Source organism: Gobius niger (genome assembly GCF_951799975.1).
Source record: "Gobius niger genome assembly, chromosome: 1".
Taxonomy (NCBI): Eukaryota; Metazoa; Chordata; class Actinopteri; order Gobiiformes; family Gobiidae; genus Gobius; species Gobius niger.
Genome location: NC_136852.1, coordinates 325,820 through 341,221, shown reverse-complemented (window position 1 = coordinate 341,221; position 15,402 = coordinate 325,820). Strand labels below are relative to the sequence as shown.

General features: G+C 33.7%; 2 protein-coding genes across 2 annotated transcripts in view; one reads left to right on the top strand and one right to left on the bottom strand.

Moving 5' to 3' along the window:
- The window catches only part of atp1b3b (ATPase Na+/K+ transporting subunit beta 3b), a 75,681-nt gene that overhangs the window by 43,416 nt on the left and 16,863 nt on the right, over positions 1–15,402 (bottom strand). The gene's annotated exons all lie outside the window — the stretch shown is intronic.
- Positions 11,077–14,287, top strand: LOC306977808 (somatostatin-1A-like; the record flags this gene model as incomplete). The annotated part of the gene is made up of 2 exons (XM_079576250.1): positions 11,077–11,325; positions 14,048–14,287. The coding sequence occupies 2 exons, from the start codon at positions 11,077–11,079 to the stop codon at positions 14,285–14,287; spliced, it is 489 nt and encodes a 162-aa protein (XP_079432376.1).

Sequence of the window (15,402 nt, the reverse complement as noted above, 5' to 3'; positions counted from 1 at the left end):
ATACATGAGTCTGAGCATAAATATACGTGAGTCTGAACATAAATATACGTGAGTCTGAACATAAATATACATGAGTCTGAACATAAATATACGTGAGTCTGAACATAAATATACTGAGTCTGAACATAAATATACGTGAGTCTGAACATAAATATACGTGAGTCTGAACATAAATATACGTGAGTCTGAACATAAATATACATGAGTCTGAGCATAAATATACGTGAGTCTGAACATAAATATACGTGAGTCTGAACATAAACATACATGAGTCTGAACATAAATATACGTGAGTCTGAACATAAATATACGTGAGTTTTAACATAAATATACGTGAGTCTGAACATAAATATACATGAGTCTGAACATAAATATACTGAGTCTGAACATAAATATACGTGAGTCTGAACATAAATATACGTGAGTCTGAACATAAATATACGTGAGTCTGAACATAAATATACGTGAGTCTGAACATAAATATACGTGAGTTTTAACATAAATATACGTGAGTCTGAACATAAATATACATGAGTCTGAACATAAATATACTGAGTCTGAACATAAATATACGTGAGTCTGAACATAAATATACGTGAGTCTGAACATAAATATACGTGAGTCTGAACATAAATATACGTGAGTCTGAACATAAATATACATGAGTCTGAACATAAATATACGTGAGTCTGAACATAAATATACGAGAGTCTGAACATAAATATACTGAGTCTGAACATAAATATACGTGAGTCTGAACATAAATATACGTGAGTCTGAACATAAATATACGTGAGTCTGAACATAAATATACGTGAGTCTGAACATAAATATACATGAGTCTGAACATAAATATACAAGAGTCTGAACATAAATATACGTGAGTCTGAACATAAATATACATGAGTCTGAACATAAATATACGTGAGTCTGAACATAAATATACGTGAGTCTGAACATAAATATACATGAGTCTGAACATAAATATACGTGAGTCTGAACATAAATATACGTGAGTCTGAACATAAATATACATCAGTCTGAACATAAATATACGTGAGTCTGAACATAAATATACGTGAGTCTGAACATGAATATACGTGAGTCTGAACATAAATATACATCAGTCTGAACATAAATATACGTGAGTCTGAACATAAATATACATGAGTCTGAACATAAATATATGTGAGTCTGAACATAAATATACTGAGTCTGAACATAAATATACATGAGTCTGAACATAAATATACTGAGTCTGAACATAAATATACGTGAGTCTGAACATAAATATACTGAGTCTGAACATAAATATACTGAGTCTGAACATAAATATACATGAGTCTGAACATAAATATACGTGAGTCTGAACATAAATATACGTGAGTCTGAACATAAATATACTGAGTCTGAACATAAATATACTGAGTCTGAACATAAATATACGTGAGTCTGAACATAAATATACGTGAGTCTGAACATAAATATACATGAGTCTAAACATAAATATACGTGAGTCTGAACATAAATATACGTGAGTCTGAACATAAATATACATGAGTCTGAACATAAATATACGTGAGTCTGAACATAAATATACGTGAGTCTGAACATAAATATACATGAGTCTGAACATAAATATACTGAGTCTGAACATAAATATACGTGAGTCTGAACATAAATATACTGAGTCTGAACATAAATATACAAGAGTCTGAACATAAATATACGTGAGTGTGAACATAAATATACGTGAGTCTGAACATAAATATACGTGAGTCTGAACATAAATATACGTGAGTCTGAACATAAATATACGTGAGTCTGAACATAAATATACGTGAGTCTGAACATAAATATACCTGAGTCTGAACATAAATATACATGAGTCTGAACATAAATATACGTGAGTCTGAACATAAATATACGTGAGTCTGAACATAAATATACGTGAGTCTGAACATAAATATACAAGAGTCTGAACATAAATATACGTGAGTCTGAACATAAATATACATGAGTCTGAACATAAATATACGTGAGTCTGAACATAAATATACTGAGTCTGAAAATAAATATACGTGAGTCTGAACATAAATATACATGAGTCTGAACATAAATATACGTGAGTCTGAACATAAATATACATGAGTCTGAACATAAATATACTGAGTCTGAACATAAATATACATGAGTATGAACATAAATATACGTGAGTCTGAACATAAATATACGTAAGTCTGAACATAAATATACGTGAGTCTGAACATAAATATACGTGAGTCTGAACATAAATATACTGAGTCTGAACATAAATATACATGAGTCTGAACATAAATATACCTGAGTCTGAACATAAATATACTGAGTCTGAACATAAATATACATGAGTCTGAACATAAATATACATGAGTCTGAACATAAATATACTGAGTCTGAACATAAATATACATGAGTCTGAACATAAATATACTGAGTCTGAACATAAATATACGTGAGTTTTAACATAAATATACATGAGTTTTAACATAAATATACCTGAGTCTGAACATGAATATACGTGAGTCTGAACATAAATATACGTGAGTCTGAACATAAATATACCTGAGTCTGAACATAAATATACCTGAGTCTGAACATAAATATACGTGAGTCTGAACATAAATATACTGAGTCTGAACATAAATATACGTGAGTCTGAACATAAATATACATGAGTCTGAACATAAATATACGTGAGTCTGAACATAAATATACGAGAGTCTGAACATAAATATACTGAGTCTGAACATAAATATACGTGAGTCTGAACATAAATATACTGAGTCTGAACATAAATATACGTGAGTCTGAACATAAATATACTGAGTCTGAACATAAATATACATGAGTCTGAACATAAATATACTGAGTCTGAACATAAATATACGAGAGTCTGAACATAAATATACGTGAGTCTGAACATAAATATACGAGAGTCTGAACATAAATATACGTGAGTCTGAACATAAATATATGTGAGTCTGAACATAAATATACTGAGTCTGAACATAAATATACGTGAGTCTGAACATAAATATATGTGAGTCTGAACATAAATATACGTGAGTCTGAACATAAATATACCTGAGTCTGAACATAAATATACCTGAGTCTGAACATAAATATACGTGAGTCTGAACATAAATATACGTGAGTCTGAACATAAATATACATGAGTCTGAACATAAATATACCTGAGTCTGAACATAAATATACGTGAGTCTGAACATAAATATACTGAGTCTGAACATAAATATACGTGAGTCTGAACATAAATATACGTGAGTCTGAACATAAATATACATGAGACTGAACATAAATATACTGAGTCTGAACATAAATATACGTGAGTTTGAACATAAATATACATGAGTCTGAACATAAATATACGTGAGTCTGAACATAAATATACGTGAGTCTGAACATAAATATACGTGAGTCTGAGCATAAATATACGTGAGTCTGAACATAAATATACGTGAGTCTGAACATAAATATACCTGAGTCTGAACATAAATATACGTGAGTCTGAACATAAATATACTGAGTCTGAACATAAATATACGTGAGTCTGAACATAAATATACTGAGTCTGAACATAAATATACGTGAGTCTGAACATAAATATACAAGAGTCTGAACATAAATATACATGAGTCTGAACATAAATATACGTGAGTCTGAACATAAATATACAAGAGTCTGAACATAAATATACATGAGTCTGAACATAAATATACGTGAGTCTGAACATAAATATACGTGAGTCTGAACATAAATATACGTGAGTCTGAACATAAATATACGTGAGTCTGAACATAAATATACATGAGTCTGAACATAAATATACATGAGTCTGAACATAAATATACATGAGTCTGAACATAAATAAACGTGAGTCTGAACTTAAATATATGTGAGTCTGAACATAAATATACGTGAGTCTGAACATAAATATACATGAGTCTAAACATAAATATACATGAGTCTAAACATAAATATACGTGAGTCTGAACATAAATATACTGAGTCTGAACATAAATATACGTGAGTCTGAACATAAATATACGTGAGTCTGAACATAAATATACGTGAGTCTGAGCATAAATATACGTGAGTCTGAACATAAATATACGTGAGTCTGAACATAAATATACGTGAGTCTGAACATAAATATACGTGAGTCTGAACATAAATATACGTGAGTCTGAACATAAATATACTGAGTCTGAACATAAATATACGTGAGTCTGAACATAAATATACGTGAGTCTGAACATAAATATACTGAGTCTGAACATAAATATACGTGAGTCTGAACATAAATATACGTGAGTCTGAACATAAATATACGTGAGTCTGAACATAAATATACATGAGTCTGAACATAAATATACTGAGTCTGAACATAAATATACTGAGTCTGAACATAAATATACGTGAGTCTGAACATAAATATACGTGAGTCTGAACATAAATATACGTGAGTCTGAACATAAATATACGTGAGTCTGAACATAAATATACATGAGTCTGAACATAAATATACATGAGTCTGAACATAAATATACGTGAGTCTGAACATAAATATACATGAGTCTGAACATAAATATACGTGAGTCTGAACATAAATATACTGAGTCTGAACATAAATATACGTGAGTCTGAACATAAATATACGTGAGTCTGAACATAAATATACGTGAGTCTGAACATAAATATACACGAGTCTGAACATAAATATACGTGAGTCTGAACATAAATATACGTGAGTCTGAACATAAATATACACGAGTCTGAACATAAATATACGTGAGTCTGAACATAAATATATGTGAGTCTGAACATAAATATACGTGAGTCTGAACATAAATATACGTGAGTCTGAACATAAATATACATGAGTCTGAACATAAATATACTGAGTCTGAACATAAATATACGTGAGTCTGAACATAAATATACATGAGTCTGAACATAAATATACGTGAGTCTGAACATAAATATACTGAGTCTGAACATAAATATACGTGAGTCTGAACATAAATATACACGAGTCTGAACATAAATATACGTGAGTCTGAACATAAATATACATGAGTCTGAACATAAATATACTGAGTCTGAACATAAATATACGTGAGTCTGAACATAAATATACTGAGTCTGAACATAAATATACGTGAGTCTGAACATAAATATACGTGAGTCTGAACATAAATATACGTGAGTCTGAACATAAATATACGTGAGTCTGAACATAAATATACGTGAGTCTGAACATAAATATACTGAGTCTGAACATAAATATACAAGTCTGAACATAAATATACCTGAGTCTGAACATAAATATACTGAGTCTGAACATAAATATACGTGAGTCTGAACATAAATATACGTGAGTCTGAACATAAATATACATGAGTCTGAACATAAATATACGTGAGTCTGAACATAAATATACTGAGTCTGAACATAAATATACCTGAGTCTGAACATAAATATACGTGAGTCTGAACATAAATATACCTGAGTCTGAACATAAATATACCTGAGTCTGAACATAAATATACGTGAGTCTGAACATAAATATACGTGAGTCTGAACATGAATATACATGAGTTTTAACATAAATATACGTGAGTCTGAACATGAATATACATGAGTTTTAACATAAATATACCTGAGTCTGAACATGAATATACGTGAGTCTGAACATAAATATACGTGAGTCTGAACATAAATATACCTGAGTCTGAACATAAATATACCTGAGTCTGAACATAAATATACGTGAGTCTGAACATAAATATACTGAGTCTGAACATAAATATACGTGAGTCTGAACATAAATATACATGAGTCTGAACATAAATATACGTGAGTCTGAACATAAATATACGAGAGTCTGAACATAAATATACTGAGTCTGAACATAAATATACGTGAGTCTGAACATAAATATACTGAGTCTGAACATAAATATACGTGAGTCTGAACATAAATATACTGAGTCTGAACATAAATATACATGAGTCTGAACATAAATATACTGAGTCTGAACATAAATATACGAGAGTCTGAACATAAATATACGTGAGTCTGAACATAAATATACGAGAGTCTGAACATAAATATACGTGAGTCTGAACATAAATATATGTGAGTCTGAACATAAATATACTGAGTCTGAACATAAATATACGTGAGTCTGAACATAAATATATGTGAGTCTGAACATAAATATACGTGAGTCTGAACATAAATATACCTGAGTCTGAACATAAATATACCTGAGTCTGAACATAAATATACGTGAGTCTGAACATAAATATACGTGAGTCTGAACATAAATATACATGAGTCTGAACATAAATATACCTGAGTCTGAACATAAATATACGTGAGTCTGAACATAAATATACTGAGTCTGAACATAAATATACGTGAGTCTGAACATAAATATACGTGAGTCTGAACATAAATATACATGAGACTGAACATAAATATACTGAGTCTGAACATAAATATACGTGAGTTTGAACATAAATATACATGAGTCTGAACATAAATATACGTGAGTCTGAACATAAATATACGTGAGTCTGAACATAAATATACGTGAGTCTGAGCATAAATATACGTGAGTCTGAACATAAATATACGTGAGTCTGAACATAAATATACCTGAGTCTGAACATAAATATACGTGAGTCTGAACATAAATATACTGAGTCTGAACATAAATATACGTGAGTCTGAACATAAATATACTGAGTCTGAACATAAATATACGTGAGTCTGAACATAAATATACAAGAGTCTGAACATAAATATACATGAGTCTGAACATAAATATACGTGAGTCTGAACATAAATATACAAGAGTCTGAACATAAATATACATGAGTCTGAACATAAATATACGTGAGTCTGAACATAAATATACGTGAGTCTGAACATAAATATACGTGAGTCTGAACATAAATATACGTGAGTCTGAACATAAATATACATGAGTCTGAACATAAATATACATGAGTCTGAACATAAATATACATGAGTCTGAACATAAATAAACGTGAGTCTGAACTTAAATATATGTGAGTCTGAACATAAATATACGTGAGTCTGAACATAAATATACATGAGTCTAAACATAAATATACATGAGTCTAAACATAAATATACGTGAGTCTGAACATAAATATACTGAGTCTGAACATAAATATACGTGAGTCTGAACATAAATATACGTGAGTCTGAACATAAATATACGTGAGTCTGAGCATAAATATACGTGAGTCTGAACATAAATATACGTGAGTCTGAACATAAATATACGTGAGTCTGAACATAAATATACGTGAGTCTGAACATAAATATACGTGAGTCTGAACATAAATATACTGAGTCTGAACATAAATATACGTGAGTCTGAACATAAATATACGTGAGTCTGAACATAAATATACTGAGTCTGAACATAAATATACGTGAGTCTGAACATAAATATACGTGAGTCTGAACATAAATATACGTGAGTCTGAACATAAATATACATGAGTCTGAACATAAATATACTGAGTCTGAACATAAATATACTGAGTCTGAACATAAATATACGTGAGTCTGAACATAAATATACGTGAGTCTGAACATAAATATACGTGAGTCTGAACATAAATATACGTGAGTCTGAACATAAATATACATGAGTCTGAACATAAATATACATGAGTCTGAACATAAATATACGTGAGTCTGAACATAAATATACATGAGTCTGAACATAAATATACGTGAGTCTGAACATAAATATACTGAGTCTGAACATAAATATACGTGAGTCTGAACATAAATATACGTGAGTCTGAACATAAATATACGTGAGTCTGAACATAAATATACACGAGTCTGAACATAAATATACGTGAGTCTGAACATAAATATACACGAGTCTGAACATAAATATACATGAGTCTGAACATAAATATACATGAGTCTGAACATAAATATACGTGAGTCTGAACATAAATATACGTGAGTCTGAACATAAATATACTGAGTCTGAACATAAATATACGTGAGTCTGAACATAAATATACACGAGTCTGAACATAAATATACTGAGTCTGAACATAAATATACGTGAGTCTGAACATAAATATACGTGAGTCTGAACATAAATATACTGAGTCTGAACATAAATATACATGAGTCTGAACATAAATATACATGAGTCTGAACATAAATATACTGAGTCTGAACATAAATATACACGAGTCTGAACATAAATATACACGAGTCTGAACATAAATATACTGAGTCTGAACATAAATATACGTGAGTCTGAACATAAATATACGTGAGTCTGAACATAAATATACTGAGTCTGAACATAAATATACATGAGTCTGAACATAAATATACGAGAGTCTGAACATAAATATACGTGAGTCTGAACATAAATATACGTGAGTCTGAACATAAATATACATGAGTCTGAACATAAATATACGTGAGTCTGAACATAAATATACATGAGTCTGAACATAAATATACGTGAGTCTGAACATAAATATACGTGAGTCTGAACATAAATATACATGAGTCTGAACATAAATATACGAGAGTCTGAACATAAATATACGTGAGTCTGAACATAAATATACGAGAGTCTGAACATAAATATACATGAGTCTGAACATAAATATACGTGAGTCTGAACATAAATATACATGAGTCTGAACATAAATATACGTGAGTCTGAACATAAATATACGTGAGTCTGAACATGAATATACGAGAGTCTGAACATAAATATACGTGAGTCTGAACATAAATATACGTGAGTCTGAACATGAATATACGAGAGTCTGAACATAAATATACGTGAGTCTGAACATAAATTTACGTGAGTCTGAACATAAATATACGTGAGTCTGAACATAAATTTACGTGAGTCTGAACATAAATATACATGAGTCTGAACATAAATATACGTGAGTTTGAACATAAATATACGTGAGTCTGAACATAAATATACGTGAGTCTGAACATAAATATACTGAGTCTGAACATAAATATACATGAGTCTGAACATAAATATACATGAGTCTGAACATAAATATACTGAGTCTGAACATAAATATACATGAGTCTGAACATAAATATACGTGAGTCTGAACATGAATATACGTGAGTCTGAACATAAATATACTTGAGTCTGAACATAAATATACGTGAGTCTGAACATAAATATACCTGAGTCTGAACATAAATATACCTGAGTCTGAACATAAATATACCTGAGTCTGAACATAAATATACGTGAGTCTGAACATAAATATACGTGAGTCTGAACATAAATATACGTGAGTCTGAACATACGGCCCCCCAACTGTAGAGATGAACGTATAGTTACCATGACGACACTGGAAACATGACCGTCTTAAATGAGAGAAATGACTTAAAATGGCTTGAATAAAAGTTCTTCTATGTTGAGTTTGAGTCGGTTTGAACTGATCCAAGATACAAACGCTAAAGCGCCGACGGAACAAGAATAAAACACACTTGGAATCAGACAAATCATTGTTTTTCACTTTAAGGGGAGACACTACAAGCAAAACTCACTTTATTCAGTTTTCAGGTTTTTTGGGCCAAATCTGTCTCTGAACATACAAGCTTCACCCGGAAACAGAAAATATGCCTAATCTTCACAATAACATGTTTAAATATCGCGCTGATTCAATGTTCCCCCATAGACTTATATGGGAGAACACAATTTCAAGGCCTTTTTCTCCAAACACATGTTTCTGTCATTGTGGCGACACTATGTCCACGTCAGTCGGACCTAAAGACTTCACATTTTCCAGCCTCGGACTGAACAAGATTTGGAAGATTTTTTCAGAGGGATTTTTTATTATTTAATCCCTTAAGCCCCATTTATTGAGTCAAAAAATGAGGCAATTTTTCGTCCAATTTTTCTCACTTTTTTGTAATTTTTTTGTCAATTTTTTTCATTTTTTGTAAATTTTTGGTCACTTTCTCGTTAAATGATTCACATTTTTTGTCAAATTTTTGTAACTTTTTTGTAATTTTTTTTGTAATTTTTTTTGTTAATTTCTTGTCAAATTCTTATCACTTTTTCGTCCATTTCTTCTCAATTTTGTACAAATTAAATTTTTACAAAATTTTTCACTAAAAAACAGCTTATTTTAAAACTAAACAAGAAATCCTGAATCCGCTCAGAGAAAGTCTTGGAAACTCATTCATCAATAAAATGAAACCATACATTTGAATGTAGCTCTGTCCATTATTCAGATTTCGTCGCTGAAAAGATGTGAAATTTGGGGCATTTTTAGGCATAAAACACCTTGTTCTTATATGAAAAGATAAAATGACAGAAAACTTGCCATGGATTTCTTTCTCACATTTATGCCACTGATCGACAGCAACAGTTTCACATTGATATCTGTAAATATACATTTTTTCCCTCTTCACCTGCAGTGTAAGAGAAGTAAGAGAAGTAAGAGAATAACGACGACTAGAGGTTTTATCTCATCTCAGATCAGACCAAATCTACTCAAACCTTAGATTTAATCTCTTACTTCAAGTAGATTTATGTCATTCCTTCCTTGAAATGCACTGGGTGCACTGACAGTATTTCTACCTTTTTTTTCTCCCATTTAACTCTAATAATGTTTAAAATCCTCTCTGATTTGTGTGATAATGTTTCTCAAAATCATCTTGAGGGCCAGATGTTCTGTGCTGAAGGGCCGGATTTGGCCCTCGGGCCTGACGTTGCCGACCCCTGATCTAGAGGAAAACTCTTTGGAGAATGGATGTGTGAATATTGGTGATTGAGGTTTACCTGAAACTTATATTGCTACTGTAAATGTGAGTTTTATTTTGTAGGACCCGCCTCCCTCTCTCTGACTCTGGTTTAAATGTGAGTTTTGTTTTGTAGGTCCCGCCCCCTCCTCTCTGGGGGGGCCCGCCTCCCTCCTCTCTGGGGGGGGGGGTCTGCAGATGACGTCACAGCCTGGTATAAACGCCTGCGCTCACAGCCTCAGACCTCAGACCTCCTCCAGCATGAGCCCCTTCAGACCTGGACCTGCGGCGCACGGTGGGCGGAGCCTGCACGGTGGGCGGAGCCTGCACGGTGGGCGGAGCCTGCTCGCCGCGCTGCTCCTCGCGCTCTGCGTGTGCGCTCGCCCCGACTCCGACAAACTGAGCGCCCTGCTGAGAAACGCACCGCTGGCTTCAGACAAACACCAGGTACGAAACGCACTCTTTATGCTTTTACTCTGAAGGGCTTCATGTCCCTGTAAACCTCATCTTTAACTCTTAATGCTTTTACTCTGAAGGGCTTAATGTCCCTGTAAACCTCATCTTTAACTCTTTATGCTTTTATTCTGAAGGGCTTCATGTCCCTGTAAACCTCATCTTTAACTCTTTATGCTTTTATTCTGAAGGGCTTAATGTCCCTGTAAACCTCATCTTTAACTCTTTATGCTTTTACTCTGAAGGGCTTCATGTCCCTGTAAACCTCATCTTTAACTCTTATGCTTTTACTCTGAAGGGCTTCATGTCCCTGTAAACCTCATCTTTAACTCTTTATGCTTTTATTCTGAAGGGCTTCATGTCCCTGTAAACCTCATCAGTAACTCTTATGCTTTTACTCTGAAGGGCTTCATAAACCTCATCACTAACTCTTTATGCTTTTATTCTGAAGGGCTTCATGTCCCTGTAAACCTCATCACTAACTCTTATGCTTTTATTCTGAAGGGCTTCATGTCCCTGTAAACCTCATCACTAACTCTTATGCTTTTATTCTGAAGGGCTTCATGTCCCTGTAAACCTCATCATTAACTCTTATGCTTTTATTCTGAAGGGCTTCATGTCCCTGTAAACCTCATCACTAACTCTTATGCTTTTATTCTGAAGGGCTTCATGTCCCTGTAAACCTCATCAGTAACTCTTTATGCTTTTACTCTGAAGGGCTTAATGTCCCTGTAAACCTCATCATTAACTCTTTATGCTTTTATTCTGAAGGGCTTCATGTCCCTGTAAACCTCATCATTAACTCTTATGCTTTTACTCTGAAGGGCTTCATGTCCCTGTAAACCTCATCATTAACTCTTATGCTTTTATTCTGAAGGGCTTCATGTCCCTGTAAACCTCATCACTAACTCTTATGCTTTTATTCTGAAGGGCTTCATGTCCCTGTAAACCTCATCATTAACTCTTTATGCTTTTACTCTGAAGGGCTTCATGTCCCTGTAAACCTTAACCTCATCTTTAACTCTTATGCTTTTACTCTGAAGGGCTTCATGTCCCTGTAAACCTCATCTTTAACTCTTTATGCTTTTACTCTGAAGGGCTTCATGTCCCTGTAAACCTCATCTTTAACTCTTTATGCTTTTACTCTGAAGGGCTTCATGTCCCTGTAAACCTCATTAACTCTTATGCTTTTACTCTGAAGGGCTTAACGTCCCTGTAAACCTTTATATCCGATGTTTAAACCTTTCTTTTGTAGCTTTTAGATTTGGGTAAAGCCAAAGTGGTCATAATGAAGACGTGACTCGTTTATAATCAGTAAATCTGGACTTAAATATGTAGAAAAGGATTTTATGAATGTTCCTCCAGACGCTCCACAAAGGAGAGGTAAAAACGTCTTAGTTTCAAACTGTCCCAGGATAAAGTTTCTTCAGTGACAGAGATTTAGTAACTTTAAAAGAAGCGTGTTTGTTTTGAACATAATTCCACGTGAGTTCATTTATAATAAAACCTTCAGTGAGAAACTGTCCTGTAGTTTATGTTTGTGCAGGAAAAACAGCCTTAAAGTGCATTTACTGTGATTCAACTGAAACCCATCACATGTAACGTTACACATGTTTAATCTGAGTCACAGAAATAAATGAACTTTTGAACAATATTCTAATTTTCTGAGTTTCACTTGTTTGTGTTTATCCAGGACTTATTATTTTGATAATAACTCTATAGTTATTTTGTTGTTATTTAGGACCTGTCTCTCCTCTCCTCCCTCCTCTTGTCTCATTAATGTTAATATTTTAATAATATTTATATATTTTGTTGTTATTTTAGGACCTGTCTCTCCTCCCTCCTCTTGTCTCATTAATGTTAATATTTTAATAATATTTATATATTTTTTGTTATTTTAGGACCTGTCTCTCCTCTCCTCCCTCCTCTTGTCTCATTAATGTTAATATTTTAATAACATTTATATATTTTTTGTTGTTTTAGGACCTGTCTCTCCTCCCTCCTCTTGTCTCATTAATGTTAATATTTTAATAACATTTATATATTTTTTGTTATTTTAGGACCTGTCTCTCCTCTCCTCCCTCCTCTTGTCTCATTAATGTTCATATTTTAATAATATATATATTTTTTTTTGTTATTTTAGGACCTGTCTCTCCTCTCCTCCCTCCTCTTGTCTCTTTAATATTAATATTTTAATAATATATATATATTTTGTTATTTCAGGACCTGTCTCTCCTCTCCTCCCTCCTCTTGTCTCATTAATGTTAATATTTTAATAACATTTATATTTTTTTTTGTTATTTTAGGACCTGTCTCTCCTCTCCTCCCTCCTCTTGTCTCATTAATATTAATATTTTAATAATATATATATATTTTTTTGTTATTTCAGGACCTGTCTCTCCTCTCCTCCCTCCTCTTGTCTCATTAATGTTAATATTTTAATAACATTTATATTTTTTTTTGTTATTTTAGGACCTGTCTCTCCTCTCCTCCCTCCTCTTGTCTCATTAATGTTAATATTTTAATAATATTTATATATTTTTTTGTTGTTTTAGGACCTGTCTCTCCTCTCCTCCCTCCTCTTGTCTCATTAATATTAATATTTTAATAATATATATATTTTGTTATTTTAGGACCTGTCTCTCCTCTCCTCCCTCCTCTTGTCTCATTAATATTAATATTTTAATAATATATATTTATTTTTTTGTTATTTTAGGACCTGTCTCTCCTCTCCTCCCTCCTCTTGTCTGAACTCTTCGCTCTGGAGAACGACTCCCTCCAGGACCCGGAGTCGGGGAGCGTGCACGAGAGGTCGGAGGCAGTGCACGAGGAGCTGACGGGCGTGCACGAGGACCCGGCGAGCGTGCACGTGGCCAGGGAAGCGCTCCTATTGGCTCCCAGAGAGAGGAAGGCGGGCTGTAAAAACTTCTTCTGGAAAACCTTCACGTCCTGCTGAGCAGCCAATAAACACGCTTTATGTACTCCTGACTCCGCCCCTTTGTTTCCACCTGACTCCTCCCCTTTCTTTAGATGAGAGTCTGAGCTGATCATTAATGTTGGCTCGGCTCCAGCTGCTCTCAGCCAATCACAGCGCAGCCTTAATGAAGAGCCCTCAGAGGCTTTTATTGTGAAAGGGTTTTTGGCTTCAGTTTGAGAAACAGAAGATTTGGTCCAAGTGTCTCTAAAAGTCTCCGAGTGTCTCTGACTTCAGTCTGAGGAGTTTTTAAAGGGCTAACCCTTTAACTCTAACCATAACCCTTTAACTCGTGTCTCTAAAACTCTCCGAGTGTCTCTGACTTCAGTCTGAGGAGTTTCCTCCACGTCGCTGATCCTTCACTCAGAGTCTTTAGGGTTAAGGCTAGGGTTTAAGGGTTCAGGTTAAAGGTTAAAGGTTAAGGGTTAAGGGTTTAAGGGTTAACCCTTTAACTCTAACCCAAGTGTCTCTAAACCCTAAACCCTCGGGCGTGTCTGACTTCAGTCTGAGTCGAATGCTGCGTCCGAAACGAGCAGATTGGTCAGAGATCTTACGCCAAACCGGATGTGCGTTAGCGTCCATGACAAGATGCTTCCGAATTGGTCTGTCAGTTAGGAAGGAGTTAGGAAAAGGAGCCTCCATGCTAACTATCATAGCCACTTTAGCATAGTGACCTCTGATGCTAACTATCATAGCCACTTTAGCATAGGGACCTCTGATGCTAACTATCATAGCCACTTTAGCATAGGGACCTCTGGTGCTAACTATCATAGCCACTTTAGCATAGGGACCTCTGATGCTAACTATCATAGCCACTTTAGCATAGGGACCTCTGATGCTAACTATCATAGCCACTTTAGCATAGGGACCTCTGATGCTAACTATCATAGCCACTTTAGCATAGGGACCTCTGATGCTAACTATCATAGCCACTTTAGCATAGTGACCTCTGATGCTAACTATCATAGCCACTTTAGCATAGGGACCTCTGATGCTAACTATCATACCCACTTTAGCATAGGGACCTCTGGTGCTAACTATCATAGCCACTTTAGCATAGTGACCTCTGATGCTAACTATCATAGCCACTTTAGCAT